The sequence below is a fragment of the Parasteatoda tepidariorum genome, chromosome 9 (genome assembly GCF_982258835.1).
Source record: "Parasteatoda tepidariorum strain Cologne lab strain chromosome 9, Ptep-v5.0, whole genome shotgun sequence".
NCBI classification, from domain to species: Eukaryota; Metazoa; Arthropoda; class Arachnida; order Araneae; family Theridiidae; genus Parasteatoda; species Parasteatoda tepidariorum.
The window spans coordinates 49,371,515-49,389,931 of record NC_141763.1 but is presented as its reverse complement, the minus strand read 5'-3'; the positions used below and the strand labels follow the sequence as shown (position 1 = coordinate 49,389,931).

The window sequence follows — 18,417 nt, the reverse complement described above, 5'->3', positions numbered from 1 at the left end:
TCTCAAATCAACTTCGAAAACACTTTAAATTTTTGAAAGAGTAGTTCTCGAACTTAAAAATACATTTCAATTAATAAAGTAAGTAATATCAATAATACAAGATGAAATAAAATGCGTAAAATAAAACAAATACATTCATAACCCATTAATTATGTAACAAACAAGGAAATAGTGCTTAGATAATCCTCCATAAATCAACATAGAAGGGTAAAAATCACTTCTTTGTCAGAAGAGAACCCTTAAGGGTAGTCATTACTGAACACTCTGTTAATAAACATCTTTTGTATCTTTTGTTTTAGGGAACATTTAGCCTTTCCTAATCGTTTTATCCCCTATTTTAACCCTTAATTTCAGAAAGAATAAACTTTTTCAATTTCTTTCAGGTTTCTTAAGCACTGGTGATCAAGCCATTTCCGGTAACATGGGATTAAAAGACCAAGTTTTAGCCATTAAATGGGTGAGAGAGAACATAGATCGTTTTGGTGGTGATCCTAACGCTATCACTCTTTTCGGACAAGGATCAGGAGCTGCAAGTGTATTCATGCATATACTTTCTCCCATGAGTCAAGGTTGGTTTTCTTGAAGTACTATAATTGTTTCGCAATTGTGTGAGTAAGTGAATGAGAAAGTAAGAATATCGAGGAAATTTTTAAAATGAGATTACTTTTAACCCTTTATTTACTAAATTATTAAAAAATTAGCAAAAATGTGTGTGTCACATTAAATAAGGTGTATTTTACACATTGACTTATTCTTTTTTTAAATATTAAATGGTATTTTCTAATTTGTGAAAAATATATTAAACTTTTTGTCACATTAAATAAGGTCTATTTTTTTAATAGTCAATAGTATTTTCAAATTTTTCATAAAATTTTTAATTCGGGATTTACACCAAATTTTAAGTAAAGTTAAGCGCTTCAGACTTTGTAGTGAATGGTGACTGGTGCACATTAAATCTGTTGAGTCACAAAGTCCTCCATGTTCCCATAACAAATCAATACCTCTGGGGACACTGAATTGGAGATTGATAGTTCTCTGGTTCAGGTCAGAATTACAATTTGTGGATGAATGGATGCATGATTGAGTTCGCCCTGTCAACGGATGTGACGTATGGAAGTGGCAGATGTCGAATTTTTGGCCATAGATGGCGCCACTGGAAAACAAGAACAATCGCACCCCTCGGCCTTAATGGTTGACGACAACAACAACATTTCAGATTTTATTTTATAACTAGTTGAAAATGTTAATGAATAAAGAAGTATAAAAGACATACTTACAAAATCATCGAGATAGAAAGCTGAGAATTGAGGAATCATAAAATGACGTTTTTGAACAAAATATCTATAGCTAAATTATTCCACAGGTGGCGTTCAACTTCAAACAATCATGTGTGGTCAAATAGCAATGAAAAACGGAGCGTCATATTACAGGAACAGACAAGTTCCGATGGGACATTTCGTTCCGTTCCAATGCTATATGGATATAATAATAGTGGGACTTAAAAATCCCGTCAGTACATATGGAGTTAAAGTTCTTCATATCGCTTTCATCACTAGAATATTTATTTTATTTTTATATCAATTTTATTAATGTCTAATAAATTACTCTTTTACGTGTGACAAAAATTCAATTCTTATAATAATTATTTATATCAATGGTATCATAATTATTTTCCTTTTACTTTATTTGTTTATTTTGCAATATTTATTTTAATGTTACAAATTGAAACTTGTTTGTAAAACAAGGAAAGATTGCATATAGGCGGATAGGTACTATAAGATATATTTTATTGCGTATTTATGAAGATATTTTATTAAGTAACGGCTTCACATTTACCGTTTAATTTTCTTTTCGCTCTTACTAATCATTTCTTCACTAAATCTAGTTCGTTAAGAATGCTTTCCACGGGTATAAATTACCTATTAAAATATAATGTATAAATTCATTAGTATATAAATGAATATATTAATTTTTAAGTGGGAAAAAATTGTGAATTACCAAAATATGCAATAAGAAACAAGATGCTCTGCAATCACCTCCGTAAATATAAGTTTTTAAAATCATTACTAAACATATAAATCAAAAAAGAACACCATTAAGAGTATCAAATTATCATTTAAACGAGGAAGAAACAAATACCCAAACAAAATCTGTGGAATTCTCATTGGGGAAATGGAATAAGAAAGAAACACCAGAACCAGTTTGATTGCCTAACTTAAAAGATGATTGTAATAATCGCTTTTGACTACATTCTTTTTCCACTGGCGATCAAGCAGGTTTTGTTGCTTTCAGCCCTGACTGCTTCGGTTTTGATTCATTACATTTTGAGAGTACTTTTGTTCTTTCCTCATTTAAATATTAATTTGCGATCTGTAATGTGTGCAATTTTTTATTCCATTTTCGACAAGCTAGGTAGGTACTTTATTTACGTCGAACTAGAGCTGCATAATGGGCTATAGGCTACGGTCTGAGAAACATCCCTGAGGATGATCTGAAGACATGCCATCGCAATTTTGATCCTCTACGGAGGGGATGGCTTCCCTGCCTTGGTAGCTTAACGACATGCGCGTGAAGTCGCGCACTTTACGGTAGAACAGTTCAACGAGCACCGATACCACGCACCCTCGGTCCCTACTCAGGCTGATCGAAATGGTCACTAACCAGCTTACTGACCGCAGCCAGTGATGTTTGACTTCGGTTTTCTACTGGGAACCGTGTCTTTACGATTAGTCCACTACAACACCCATTTTTGACAAAGATTTTGAAAATATATATAATTGGCAGTCATTGCAGAACACCTTGTATAAAACCCACCTTTTTGTGTATGTGAGATCTAACAGTAATATTCGAGTATGTTTTGTTTTATCCCTTTACCCCTCCAAATGAGAGTTTGATACTATATTCTACCCTCTTTCAGACTTGTTCAACAGGGCCATCATGCAAAGTGGTTCAGCTCTCTGCGATTGGGCTTTAGAAGGTGATCCGCACGGCTATGCTCGAGAAATTGCACAGCGATTGGGTTGCTCAATCAGCTCATCGGCAACTATACTTGACTGTGTTAGACAAAAAACTTTTCAAGAGATACTCAATGCACAAAAGGATAGTAAAGTGAGTTGTCGTTCTTAATTTTTTTTTTTGGAATGGAATATTTTAAAGTTATCTTTTTCTATTTATTGAACGGCTCTTGGATACCTATGTTTTTCTTTGCTGTCTACGCGATTTTTTTTTTTTTTTCTTTTTCGCTCAAAATTTTTAAGATTTTTGCTTCTCTTGGGCTTGAGACTTTTCGCTGTACTCTTAATTTTCTTCTTTTTTCTGATGTTTTATTTCTTCTTTCTTAGAGGCTATTTACATTTTGACTAAAATAATTAATCACATAACACGTTTAGAACAATGTTAAATTAAAAAAGAAAAACCCGGCTGGAAATTAGCTCTAATATAAAAGAATAAAACTCAAAAATAAAAAAAATTGCTCACAAAGTTTAGTATACTGAACAAGTAATCTTCAAAACTAAATTTTTCAATCCAATTTTTCTTTATCGATTAATTGTAAAAGAATATACTTTTAACTGTTATAATTTTAGATTCTAAATGCATAATTCATCAACTTCTACTCATACTATATTAGCATATCATTGTTAAACTATTTCTCTTTTTTTCTCACTCTTTCGCGAGTTTACTCAAAATTAACTCTTAACCCTTAAAGGCACACCTTTGCATTCTACATATCAAAATAAAACTCCAAAATATGAAAAATGAGTCATAAAGTCTAATACATTAAACAAGTAATCTTGAAAACTAAATTTTTTAAGCCTAAACGTTTCTTTATCAATAATAGTAAGAGAACGTTCTTTTAACTATTATAATTTTTTACTCTAAACACATAATTCATCAACGTCTACTTATATTAGCATCATTTTTAAACTATTTCTCTTTTTTTCTCACTCTTTCGCAAAAAAAATTAACTCTTAACACTTAAAGACACACCTTTGCATTCTACTTATCAAAATAAAATTCCAAAATATGAAAAATGGAACATAAAATTCAGTATTACTGGACAAGTAACCTTGAAAACTGAATACTTCCAAGTCAAAACTTTCTTTTCATCAAACCCTGGTATCACGCACTGGTTTAACAAATTCAGTGTATCCATTTATCTCCTTCTCGGCTATAAATCACCCGCAATGAATTATTCAGTTCATTCTTTCCTGGAATAAAATAATAATCCGATTCCTTGGAATAACGGAACGAAAGGGAAATGACCCCGTTTATTAGTCCCCAACTAAACAGAGAAAAGTAATTTCATAATTTATTTGAAAGCAGGTTGTATAAGGTATATTTATGATAAATGATTTTATTAAAAGAAATAAATTTGTGGTTTAAATGTTTTGTCGTTCGTAAAGCTTAAATGTGTAAATTTAATAAGACTATAAAATAAGATTTTTTTTGTATGAATAATATAGTTGATGATGATAAATGTTTTTTGAATATAATTAATTTCTATTGTAGTCCTTTATTTACCATTAAAATGGCAAAGACAGAGGAGGAAATATTTAATATGCTTTTAATCATCTTCAGTTAATTTGAACAAATAAGCAAATGATGGGTATTTACTGTTCTCGACAATATTTTTAGATACAATGCTGCTGCCCAATCATAGAGAAAAAAGTACAGTAATTCTGCATTCAGCATTCTTTAAAAAGTAGTTTAATGTTAGACGTGTGTCTAATTTTAAATTTTTGGGAAAATATCTTTGTTTATGTGTAATTTACGCTGTTTGATTTTTTTTCTGCATTATCTCAATTAGTTTGAATCTGTTTCAACAATAATGAAAATATATTTTAAAAACATTAGTAAAAAAAGGCAAGTATATAGTACTTAAATATTTACTTATCAAAAAATATTAACCGCATAATTTTATTGCCTTAAATTTTTGAGAAAAAATTTGCTATTTCGCCTTATCTAATAGAGCAACGCCTTTATTTTCCTCGTTTATTTTAATAGAATAGTGCTATCGAAGAAAAAAATCATCGAAAATACAAAAATCGGAAAGTTAACCTCAGATCTTAAAGAGCGAGAGGGCTTAAAAAAATTTTTTAATAGTGAAATACTTAATGATTATAAAACTTTTTTTATACTGAAATTTTTACATTAAAATTTAAATAATTTATAAAACAATTTTTTTGCTGCAAAATTTGTAAAAATAACCTATTGAGTTATAAATGGAAAAAGAAAAACTTGTTCGATATTTTTTTGTTTTAAAAATTGATTCATTTTTAAGCTAATAAGGGCACACATTGCATAACAGTTATAATATCTATCTTGTTAAATTTCATGCTCTTAGAAAAATTGATGAAACTGAAGAAATTTTTTCATTTTTCCAAAAAAAAAAACTGTCCCATCATTCGTCTATTTTATTCCCTTTTAGATATTTTTTTCTCACTTTAAAACCCTGATTTTTCTAAAATGATATCAATTCTAGCTTTACGCAAGCAAATCCCTTTTGTGAATGTGTGCAAGCATTTAGAATAGTGAAAGTATTGTTTCCTATGCATTGAAAATTACCACTCTAAAATAAAATAAAAAATTTTAAGAAATGCATATTAGGCAACAGACAGATAGCACTATAACTCCTGTTGAAATGTGAAGATTCTTTCTAATCGTAAAGTAGTCGAAATTTCAATTGGCGATCGATTTGGCGATTAAATTATATGAATTCTACTTAAACGATTGAAATATGTATCAGGCATAGTGCTCAAGATGAAAATAAAAACATTTTAATTAGTCTGAAAAAGGATCAGAATGTCGATTGACAGCAAATTCAATTTACCAATACTTGGCAATAAGTTCTTATTTTCGACGCCAGAAAACGATTTATCAGGTAGAGTTTCAGCAAAAAATTTGAGTTATTCTGCTCTAATTAGAAGCATTTTCAGACTGTACTTTTAACACTTTGACGCAAAATTTTTATTAAACATATTTTTTTTTTCATTATTTCTGTCAAAGTAAGTGAAAAACATTATATTTAGCAATTTTATAATTTATGGTTATGAATGGTTTACAGCACGATCTGCGATAAATGTAATAATCTTCCAAACACGGCTCACTCCAAAACAATTTTTCAAATTCACGCTCATTTGCAGTTATTTAGATCAAATAGAAACAGATATTTATCATCGAAATTTCTTTAATTTATAAAATCAATTATTGATAAATTTTTGAATATGAATGAAAAAATATTTTTTTCAGACTTTTTTTTGGATTTTATATTTTTGACAGCATATATAAATCAAATATAATTCAAATTATAAAAGAATTTTTTAGTAACTGTTAGACTGTTTTTTACATTTAAAAAATACCGAAACATATTTTTATTTCAAATTAGGTTGTCAGTAAAAAAAATTAATAAAAGGAACATTGGTGTCCCATCTACATCAAAGGGTTAACTCGTTTGATTTTGATCTTTCTACCTCCTTTTCAAAACCATTTGACACGTTTGTTTTATTAGTTTAAGCTTGCTAATAAGATTAGTTAATACTTGCAAAAGGTCAAAGGTACATACTTCGCATGCAGAGAAACTGTTTTTTATCTCTTTTTATAGATTTCTTCCCGATTGAATTAAATAATATGTTTTCTTCATATCTTCAGATCTTTGGAGATTTTCCTTTAAGAGCTGTCCCAGTTGTTGAAAAGAGTGGCGACAAAAGATTCCTGACAGACACGCCTTTAAACTTATTAAACGCTGAAAATTTCAGAAGAATACCTTTAATGGCTGGAATAAACAGAGATGAAGGGGCTTTCTTTTATCCTTGTAAGTAACTAAACAATTTCATAACTTTTTTTAGGGGAATGCATGGAAGTTAAATCCAATTTTTTTCAAAACTATTTTTCCAGAACTGTGATGGCTCAGGGGATAGAGCTTTCGTCTTCCAATTATATGAACGGGGTTCGAATCCCAGCGATAGCTGGTCGATACGAATTCCGCACCCGGTTTGCACCGACCACAGTGCCGACGTAAAATATCCTCAGTGGTAGACGGATCATGAGTTAGAGTCCCCTTGCCGTCAGGTTAACCGTGGAAGGTTTTAGTGGTTTTCCTCTCCATGTAAAGCAAATACGGGTTAGTTCCATCAAAAAAATCCTCCACGAAGGCAAATTTCTCCCAATACCAGCCAGGAGTTCCCTTGTCTTCTGGATTGGGTTCAAAATTGCAAGGCTACGGAGTTCAGCATTAGTAGTCGTAAATCCGAAAAAATGGGTCGGCTGTTCAACGACGATTACAGAATTAAAAAAAATATTTTTCGAAGTTTTTGTTAACATAAAAAAAAATCCAAGTTTTGATTTTATTTGATAGCATACATTATTTGTCCGCTGTTAACATTATTGTTTTGTTATTTGCACTATAAACTTCACTTCTGATTAATAATGTATCAAGAGCGAATAAACCCCTTTACTTAAGGGTGTTTTGATCCATTATGCGGTACGCATAGTAAATTAGCCATTAAAACAGCAATGATTAAATGTCTAAGAAATTTTACTAGGAACACTTTATGTCTAAAAAATATATTTATGCATATAGAACTGCAAAATTATGTTGTTATTAAGCTAAATAGAACAAAATTTTAAAATGTGTCTTCTTCAGCCTTGTAATAACATTATTTTATTTTTACAGTGCTCTTAAATACATATCGAGATGCTCTGAGGGATAATCCAAATTTCCTCCGAACGCATCTAATTCCAATGTTCATTCTAACTACGACAAACATAAGAGGCAATGTGGATTCTGTATCAGAGACAATAATGTTTGAATACTTCAATCGCATCAACCACTCCAATGTATCCCAAATTTTACAACCCTTCATAAACGTAAGTTCTTCCATAAAACTCTTTCTTCCAAAAAATAAGTGAAAATGACAATGTAGCAACTCATGCCACAGATATTTGACAATGTATTTATGGATGTGTGTATTTATGTTCTTATAACGTAGCTATTTTTATATACCTATAAAACGGATTAATATTAAAATATTCCATTACTTATAAAGATAGCTTCTCCGAAAATTCCTGCTCTTTTTAGATATTCCAGATAAACTAAATTTGAAAAAAACTGCATACTAAACTGCATAAACTACATGTTCGAAGATACTAGAAACCAAGTCTCGATTTCTAATGAAAGGCTGTATGATTCTTTATCTCGTTGAAGTTTAAATTGAAAAAACCCTTAAACTTTACGCAAATTTCCCACGAAGAGAACATATAATTATGATAACATATATTATTTACAAATAATACAAACAAAAAAAAACAGATAATTAAAACAAAAACAAAAAAAACTTTATATCATTTTTTTTTTTTTTTTTTTGGATTCGGCCGATCTTTCGTCCTACAGTTCATTTTACCTTATCTCTTTACTTCATTTACAGTTCAATAAAAAAGTTCACGTGCGCAAACTTTTTTCAATAAAAATACGTGAAAGAAAAATATAACCTCTTCATCAGCTCACACGATTATATCCGATTACGCTTTTACCTCATCTTGCGCTTCTGTTTTCATAATTTGTAATTTGGCAATTTTATTACGAAAATATTTATTTTTGAATCTTCATTTATAAAAAATAAATCATTCTTCTAATAACAATTTTTTTTCCAGATGTCGACGGATGCTATGTTTACAGCATGCAACGATATAACAGTGCATTTATATGCATCTAAAGGTGCACCAGTTCATATGTACACTTTTGAATACAGGGGCGAGAATAGCATGGTCGAAATAGAACACGGCACACCCATTGCTTATTTTGATCCAGGTAAGAATGAATTAAAGGCATGCTGGTCATATTAAGTCTAACGAACTTGACCGCAATTTATTTTTTTGAAAAAATGGAAAAAGAAACTGAATTTGAAATAAGAAAAAGTAATAAAAAAATAAAAAATCATAAGAAGCATGTAAAATTAGTAAAATAGATACAGAAAATAATTGTTTTGTAGCGAGATGTTTTAAAGTCAGATTTTTGCTAATAAGGAAACGTTTCCAAACTAGACTTATATGATTGCACGAAATTTTTAAATGCGTTTGTGGAAACTCAAAATAGCTACAGTAAAAAAATTAGACCCAAACTACTGTGAAAAAACTGCAAAAAAAAGCATACATTTTAGTACTAAAATCAAAATTACTTATAATTATCACTAATTTATTAATCACTAAATCCAGACTGGAGATTAGATGCAGAGTAAGTTTTACAAATAAGTTGTAATTCGATTTTATTATTATTAATTCCTAAATACAAACTGCGAATTTGAAATATTCTTAAGCGTTTACTATAAAACTAAATTTGAAATATCACTTTTAGGTAAAAATTTGAAAAGAAGCACTTTAAATTAATTTTTAAACATGTATTACTATAAAGTAGTACCAAATCAAACTACAAAGTAAAACTATCAAATTACTTACCCTTTGAAGCAGATCGGACACCAGCGTCCCTTTTATATATACATTTTTATGACTTTCTAATTACAAGCAAAAATATATTTTGGTATTTTTTGGTCATAAAAAACAGTTTTAAGAGCTACTAAAATGCTATATTATCGGAATTATATAAGTACTAAAATATAAAATCCAAAAAAAGTACTTAAAAAAATATTTATCATTCATATCCAAATATTTATCAATAATAGATTTTGCAATAATTTATTTAAGAAATTTCAATGATGACTGTTTCGCTTATTGTAAATAATCTCAAATAAGTTCGAATTTGAAAAATTATCATTATAGCCGTGTTTGAAAGGTTTTTACCTTTAACGCAAAAGACACAGGAGTTCCAAGCTGTAATAAATGCTAAACGTAATATTTTCACTTAAATTAATTAAAAATAATGAAACAAGTATGAAAATTATGTTAAATAAAAATTCTGCGTCAACGAGCTAAAGATTTAAAAAAAAATTTATTAATTCCATACAATTCTAATTCTAAAATACAGCATTGTTGTGTATAGTTTTCAAACATAACCCATAATTTATCCTTAAATCCAAACTATAATTTTAAACTTTTCTTCTTCTCAGTTAATCCGTAATCAAATTTAAATTATCAGTTTCATAAATTTGGAACTTTCCAACAAAACATTTTTATTATAATTTATAAATAGGTCTTATCATTACTCACCAGAATCACCATACAATTGATAAGACATGAGAAATAAATATTAATTCCAATCAAAGCTTCTACTACATGATCACCGAAGCATATACGTTAGAAAGCGATATTTTGGGATGACTTAACAAATCCTTGTAACCCAAATTTTTATTTTTTTCAACTAGGTGTTTCACATGGAGACGAATTGTTGTATCTATTTAACTTAGACGTAGAAGGACTCAGACAGCCCTCTTTATTAGATAATTTAGTTAGCGGACGTGTTGTTTCCCTTTGGACGGATTTTGCAAAATTCGGGTAAGTTCATGGATTTTTGGTTTTAACTTAGAAATACGTAAGAATTTCTTCGAACAATACACCTCTAGAATATTACGATATCAATGACACAAGGAAACGCGAAACTATCTTAAGGAGACTATCTCAAGATTATCGAAGGAGGACTATCTCAAGACTATCTAAGGAGGACTATCTTAAGAGTATCGAAACTATCTGAAAATGCATTTTTCTACTTCTTAGAACATATTTTCCCGTTATCTCGAAAGCGTCCCTACAACTTCGAGCGTATAATCTCTCATATATATATATATATATATATATATATATATATATATATATATATATATATATATATATATATATATATATATATATATATATCATAAGATAAGTTCAAAATGAAGATAAAACAGAGGAAAATTACAGTAATTACTGTAATTTTCCTTCGTTTAATCTTCATTTTGAAGTATGAGTTCTATTTACTTGCAGCTTTTGCGCAATAAATGAAACTTATTGTTTTTCTTAGTGTTTTTTTGTATTTATTTACTTTGCTGCATATATATATATATATATATATATATATATATATATATATATATATATATATATATGTATATATATTGTTGTCTATACCCATTAAATTTGGATTCCGGCAATTTTTGTTTAGTTTCAGTTTGGGGTATTACAGTGTGGGCATCATGAATTATTTTAGAGACAATTGTGAGCCATTCAATTGGGGTTTTGGGTTCTTTTAAAACCAAAACTGTTTTAACTTGTGGGGACAAACCTATAGATAGACCCTCAATTATATGATCATTACTTAATTTTTTTATGACCAAACTCTACCTTTTAAGTAAAATATAAATTCGGGTCTCTAGTTTGGAAATCATTAAAGCCTCTTTTGAAAATCATTAAAGCCAAAGGGAGGTGAAAAATAATGCTCATGAAAAATTTCTACTATTTCCTGATAAGAATCACAATTTAAACGGTTATTAATATATAATTTCAAAGCTGAACCTTTAATGAATTTTCGAAAATTTTTAAATTTCCATTCCTCATTTAATTTAGCATCTATAGTTTGCTTTTCGAAATGTTTGAGTCAGGCTGTGAACTGAACACCAATGTCGGGCTCAAAGATTAATATACCTGGTTTATCCTTTGATCTATACCTAAATTTTGTAATCTAGCATCTAATTCATTTTCAGTATTAGTATTGGCCTTAGCATTTTCTTCCATATCGAATTTGTAAGTTTTACCACACCGTAAGGGTATTCAAACATTAAAATAAGTTTCAATTATTAAAAATAACATTTAGAAGATAAAAAAAAATTCAAATATTTGAATAGTTTATTTTTCTTAAACACCATAATAAAATAAAAATTTTAACTTTAATTATACAATCAATAAATCATATATACTGTGATATATAATGCAATAAAAAGACAGTGATTCCTTAAAATAATTTGAATATTAATTAAAATTATAATCATACGAATCAAAAGTGTGAAAAAATATATATAATGAAAACACTAAATTTTAATATTATTTTAATTTAAACGAATAATATGGTTAACCATTGAATAAAAATATCAATAAATAGAAACATCATCAAAATATAAATATTAATAACCATATATTTATATTTTCGAATTTCAAGATATTAGCGTGAATGATTCAAAAGCATTCACGTTTCAACTGGTACAGAAAAATCCAATAGAGAGTACCGTTAAAAAATCAGAGCACGATTTGTCAAATAAATATCACTTCTAATTAAAATAAATTGTGTAAAATATTTACCTTGTGGAATCATTACTTGATTATATCAAAATAATTTGAAATATTTAGAAGAAGAAAAAATTTAGATAAGGGTTTATCTATCTTTAAAACAAATAATTAAACCAAAACACTGAGTGATGTATTGTTATTTTCTTGACATGTTCAGAACAAAAAACCCTTCTTCTTTAGAAAATATTTGTTTAATTTGTCGCTTGCTTTTGAGGTCTGAATCACTTCTGTGATTTTCCTTTTTAATGATCCATGGAACTCTAATGGCTAAAGTTAGATTTGAAGGGGGGGGGAATGTCCGTTAGTCAAGAGATGAGGGGGAAAACACATGTTGGAAGAGAAAAAATAATAATAATGTTATTTCTCTTCGAATCGGTTCAAATTCTTTGTCATTTCACGAGGAGTGAAGAAATAATATTCACATTCTTTATAAACACTTCTATTGTTCAGTGATGACGGAAGTTAAAAAACAGCGAGAGAAAAAAAAATAGTCAATTGTTGAGGCAAAAACAAATCAGTTTTGGGTAGGCCAGTGCTTCCCAAAGTATAGTACGCGTACCTCCAGGGGTACGCGCTCTTATGCGAAATATCTTGCAACAAACGAAAATTTCACGAAATTTTATTTAAAAACAAGGCTAGCCATGAAAATTTACGATTACGTATTTTTCTATTAGATATTTTGTGCAGAGTTAACAGTTAATAATTAGTGGTGTCAACAGCCGGTTGTGATTTTTAACTTTTGAGCAATTTTTTTATAGTAAAAAATGCATTTATTTTTTTATTAGTGGTACAAGCGTTACGAAAAATTTAGAAAGGGTACACCAAAGTCATAAGTTTGGGAAACACTGGGGTAAGCAAAATCAGACCAGGCAGTGTTGAGATCCAATCTCCAATGGTAATGACGAGAGCGTGGACATCAGGCACTACTAAAATTTTCAGCGGGTACTAGTGAGGTGGGACCCATGAAGGAGGAAAGTCCCAAGAATCTCTAAGCACTCCTTGGAACCGGAAGAATGAAAGTTTCGATTGTCGATTAATGTTGATTCAATAATCAGTGTGAAACAGGTGTTTATTTATGTAACGGAGCAAACCAAACTTTTTTCTTTTCTTTTGTACTGTCTTTTTCTTCTATGACAGCTCCATTCCCCAGCTAAGTGATCGGTGCTCTCCGGGTACTTTTTCGTATCTTTTTATTTATATACTTGAAAGAAGCATTTTAGTAATATCCTGCGCCCGTTTCATCAGGTCTTTATCCTGCTCGGCTTCTAAGGTTTGCAGTCATGGACGTCGTGTGAGCAGAACAAACAGGCACAGGATTTAAAAGAGAGCAAACAAGTTTATTTCATTTAATCATTTTGAGATGAATGACCAGAGAGCATGTGGCACAATTTCATCGTGCTTCAGCCTGAAATCTTGCAAAGAAAATCCGTATAATGCTTCGATTTAGGGAAAATGGGAAATCTTATTTGGTTTATTAAATAGGTCGCGCGATTCCCACAAAGAGTAAAGGGGAAAATGTCTTACTTTTAATTAATGCATTCTTGAGCCAAAAATAAATTTAAGGACAGGATGTGAATTTAAAAGTGTGAGAAAGTGTTTCGATTAGAATAATAAATTAAGGAAAGGATTTACAGAAAAGAAATAACATAAAAAGATTAATTGAAGCTTTTCATATTACATATATAATTATATAAGTTTGCGACATATGAAATGTCGGATTTTTACTGTAAATTTAAATGAACATAACTGTTTTATAAACTATTTAATTAATCAAAATAAAAACCATTACGATTAACACATTTTTGCAAACGTGATACTAGTTTTTGGATACCACTTTCATAAAAATTAAGCTCTCTGGTGTCAATAAAAGATTGTGTCATTTTTGATCTGCTCTAGATTAGTGAACTTTTTATCACGGAGAAAATTACCAAAATATTTAAAGTCATAATCAATTGGTGATATGCCCGGTTTATGTGGTGAACGTTGTATTTTATTTCCGCCAATTTGTTTGCGAAGATTTGTTCCATTTTCATTCACAGGTAATAATTCTGTTTCCTTGTCTTCTGGGTAGGGTTCAAAATTACAAGGATACAAAGTTTAACTTTGACGGCCCTAGACTCAAAATTGGGTCAGATGTTCAACGCTGGTTATAAAATAAAAATAAAACATTAAGGGAAGGTAGGGAAAAAAGATTAAATATTGCGTTGCAACCCATGGCAGTGAGCTGTATCCTTACAGTACAGTACTTTATGGTAATATCGTATCGTTGGCGACTAATTTAACACTCTATACACACCAGAATAATTATGCTACTGTAAAAAAGTTATATCTGAGCCTATTCGACAATAATCAATAGAAATCTTAATTCAAAATAAAGATAATTTCGATAAATAATTGTACCAGTTCAAAGTTGCACCCCCAGAAACTTCGATATTTCCGACCATGGGTTGCTATGCAATTTTTAATATTTATGGTGTGCCCTACTTGCATTAATAATTACAAGACACCCTATAATTAAAAGATGCACCAGCGGCTACTAAATATGTTTTTGTCTGTTTGTGTGCAATTTATCACTTAGTCACTTTAATCACTTAGAGCAGTGTTTCCCAAAGTGTGGTACGCGTACCCCCAGGGGTACGGGAACAGTTTAGCGGGGGTACGCGTTCTTATGCGAAATATTTTGCTACAAACGAAAATTTCCAAAAATTTTACTTAAAAACAAAGCTAGCCAAAAAAATTTACGATTAATTATTTTTCTATTGGCTATTTTTGGAGAGTAAACAGTTAATAATTAGTGATGTCAACAGCCAGTTGTAATTTTTAACTTCTGTGCAATTTTTTTATAGTAAAAAATACATTCATTTTTTATTAGTGGTACGCAGCGTTGCGAAAAATTTAGAAAGGGTACCCAAAAGTCATAAGTTTGGGAAACACTGACTTAGAGAATAAGCTTGCGTCCTTAATTTCGCCCAGACAGTCATTTCATATTATTTAATAGTAAAAAGCTTCGGATGTCTTTTTTCATTAGCACAGATCCTGCTAAAACTTTTTTTTGAATTTTAGATCCCTTCCTTCTCTGCCAAAATCATTCACATACCCTCCTATCTAATCAAATGATTCCGTTATCCATAACCAATATATGGAACATGTACAAAGAAGCAAGTGGTTAAAGAATTGGACTTCGGTCCGAAGGGTTGGGGGGTTCGATCCACGACTCCACTACGACGTACCGTGTACATGCGATAGACATAATCGTAAAATCTTTGGAATCGAGAGTCTTGAGGTCGGTACTCGAGTAGTACCATGGGTACAGAGATCTAAAGAAAATTTCCTTCCCCTTCAAATATGTGCCTAAATTGAGGAAGTGGTCACACAAATGCGTGGTGCTGCCATCTATTTGTGTAGCTAAGACGTACTTTCGTCCTTGAGCTGTTCTCGTCAAACGAAAAGTACAGACAGCTTCCTGACTGAATTCACAAAAGGTCTATGGCTGATGCTTGACTTCTCCAAGTATCATTAGAAATAAAATTTGCAAAATTTATATCGAGACAAAAAACACACTTTTGAGCTATCTTAACTACACACCATTCTATCGATTTTTTTTTTTAATGCTTAAATATTGTATATAAATATTTTATAATATTGTTTAATATGTTTTAAAAATAATTTTTCTTCTTTCACAGGGAAGCTCCACAGTACGTGAATTACGAATATCCTCGTTGGGAGACTTACAAGCCAGACACACAGCGTTACTATCGAATCGAAAGAGACTTACGTCCAGAATCATTTTACAAACAAAGAGCTGTCGACATGTGGACAAGACATCTCCCTGCATTGGCGGGTATGACAACACCGACCACAAGTCCACTCATACAAGACACACGAGCCGAGAGTCTGTACAGAACACTTGCTTGGGCTATGGTCTCTATTTCCATTGCACTACTAGTTGTAGTGGTAGTTCTGCTTGTTGTACTTTACAACCAAAAGAAGAGCCAAAGCTTCAAGGCCAGCACTGAAAATCAATCTAGAATATCTGGTTCCACTCTTTACTAGATGAAGAGATTCATAGATATTCCTCGTGAGTTTCAAAGCATGGATCCAGAATGAAATATGGGATAATTGTTTTTAAATAGGTGATATACGAGTTTTCAAGGCGCCTTTACTTATTGAACAACTCTTAATTGATCAACTTTGTTTTTTTTTTTTTTTTCTTCTAAGGGACAAATCATCAAAAAAAAAAAATATGGTAAACTCTCGATCATTCGCGTCTTGACTATGGAGCAAAATCTTGCATATAGAGAATTTTCATATACTTCTTATATTTTATCCATAAGAAATTCTGTTTCAATGGTACTTTGTCTACGTTAGCTGCTGCTTTATATTTTGTTAGCTTGAGACACTGTTCAAATTTTTTTCCTGGCAAGATTCTGTTCGCCATTAATCTGCATGGTATTCTTATCTTCAAAATATCAAATACAATTTTTAATTACAACCAGTGCAGGGTGCGTAGTCAGATTTTTCAACAAAAATAAGCACCTTTTATGTACTCAAAAATATTTTTAATCACTTTCCAAAAAAAAACTTATAATTAGGATCTGTGCAGTAATAAATATTGTTTTTTTTCTAAGTTCTTAATTTATAAATATAAAATCAATAAAATTCAAAAACATTTTTAAGAAATTTACATACCCATGATAAAATAACTAGTTTCTGATAAATATTACAGAGAAAATTGTGAAAATCAAGCATCTTTTGTAATTTAGAACGATAATCGACAGAGCAAAGAAAAAATCTCTTTTTAAAAAGATAGAATATTAAACACTTTTTAAAAGCCCCAAATAAAAAACAGTATCTTTAAGGGCTTTTAAAAAACGTAAATCAAAAATAAGCACCCCGTAGCATTTTGTCGATTATTTTGTTTGTATGCACTGCTGTAATATTTTGCTTATTTGAGATTCTGTCCCATGGTCTGGGTAAAAATTTGATCAACAATATTTTGCTTAGATTTTTCTCAGTTTATAATTGTCATTTCTTTAAACATTTACGTACCTTTACACTGCAAAATTTTCAACACAAGTAACTTTTCTGACAATTTTAAAAGTCATCTGCGGTCATCAACGCGTCCACTTTCGCGAATAATTGAGAATTTACAGCACTTCATAGGATGAAGTCAACATGAACATGGTGCTTTTCATGATGGGATAAAAAATAAAAAAATTCATGAACTGTTTCATTTCAATAAATACATTATGTATCTGTTTAGGGACTGGTGCAGCGGAAACTGCAATTTAATGACTTTTTCTTGACCTTATTCAAAACTCGATTTACAATGGAATGGTAACAGATATTATTACTTAACACATTGTAATCCTGTCCACTTCAACAAGAAAAAAAATATCGGATTATTATGGCTATGTATTTCAAATGAACAGATTGTATAAATGAATAAAGCTTACAATTTTAATTATTATGCACCACACACTTGCAACAGTTCATGTATAATAACAATTGAAATGTTTCTTGATATTTATTATAGCACCTATTCATACAAAAAAATTTTACATGAACACTAAAAAATAGATTTAGATGTCATATGCTATATAGATTATAGAAGACTATAATATTTTAAAGATATATGTTACTACTTTCACAATTGTAAAATACCTGTTTATTTGCTTACTTCTTCATTATAGTTTCAAGAAGTCTTAAAAAAATTTCTTTCAAATATAGACTGTTTTCAAAAAATTTAATTCAAAAATGCTATTAAATAAAATGAATGAAAAAATTTAGACATTGCTAACTTAGATTTTATAAAGAAAATTAAATATTTGATCATGTTAAATCTTACTTTTTACTTAAAAAAATCTTTTTCTTAAACTGGAGAAATAATATAATAAAATAAAAAGTCAGACGAATGTAATTAAACATTAGATTAACTTACGTACATTTTTAATATCACAGGTTAAAATATCAATATTTAACTATTACCCCCCCCCTCCCCAAGAGCCTATAGTAGCACATCTTAAAATACTATATTTCTACTGAGAGCGAATGTGCAAATTCCTTCTATGTGAATTTTATTTAATTTAAAATACACATTTTTACTGAAAATAAAATATTTAAAATTTCCAATAAAAAATGCTATGAAAGAAATCTTGTGAATGTCATATTTTACATACTGTTTTTTAATTATAGTTTTTTTAAATGTTA

General features: G+C 29.9%; 2 protein-coding genes across 2 annotated transcripts in view; one reads left to right on the top strand and one right to left on the bottom strand.

The window, feature by feature from the left end:
- The window catches only part of LOC107444271 (uncharacterized), a 79,529-nt gene extending 69,265 nt beyond the window's left edge, over window positions 1-10,264 (bottom strand). The window contains exon 1 of the mRNA XM_087151757.1: window positions 10,159-10,264. Coding sequence (XP_087007883.1) covers window positions 10,159-10,186 — 28 coding nt within the window. The 5' untranslated portion in view covers window positions 10,187-10,264. The remainder of the gene's footprint in view (window positions 1-10,158) is intronic.
- LOC107447032 (esterase E4) overlaps window positions 1-17,424 on the top strand; it is a 40,384-nt gene extending 22,960 nt beyond the window's left edge. The window contains exons 4-10 of the mRNA XM_043051829.3: window positions 384-569; window positions 2,918-3,108; window positions 6,649-6,811; window positions 7,673-7,866; window positions 8,650-8,806; window positions 10,314-10,443; window positions 15,891-17,424. Coding sequence (XP_042907763.2) covers window positions 384-569; window positions 2,918-3,108; window positions 6,649-6,811; window positions 7,673-7,866; window positions 8,650-8,806; window positions 10,314-10,443; window positions 15,891-16,260 — 1,391 coding nt within the window. The 3' untranslated portion in view covers window positions 16,261-17,424. The remainder of the gene's footprint in view (window positions 1-383; window positions 570-2,917; window positions 3,109-6,648; window positions 6,812-7,672; window positions 7,867-8,649; window positions 8,807-10,313; window positions 10,444-15,890) is intronic.
- The last annotated feature ends 993 nt before the right edge of the window (window positions 17,425-18,417 follow it).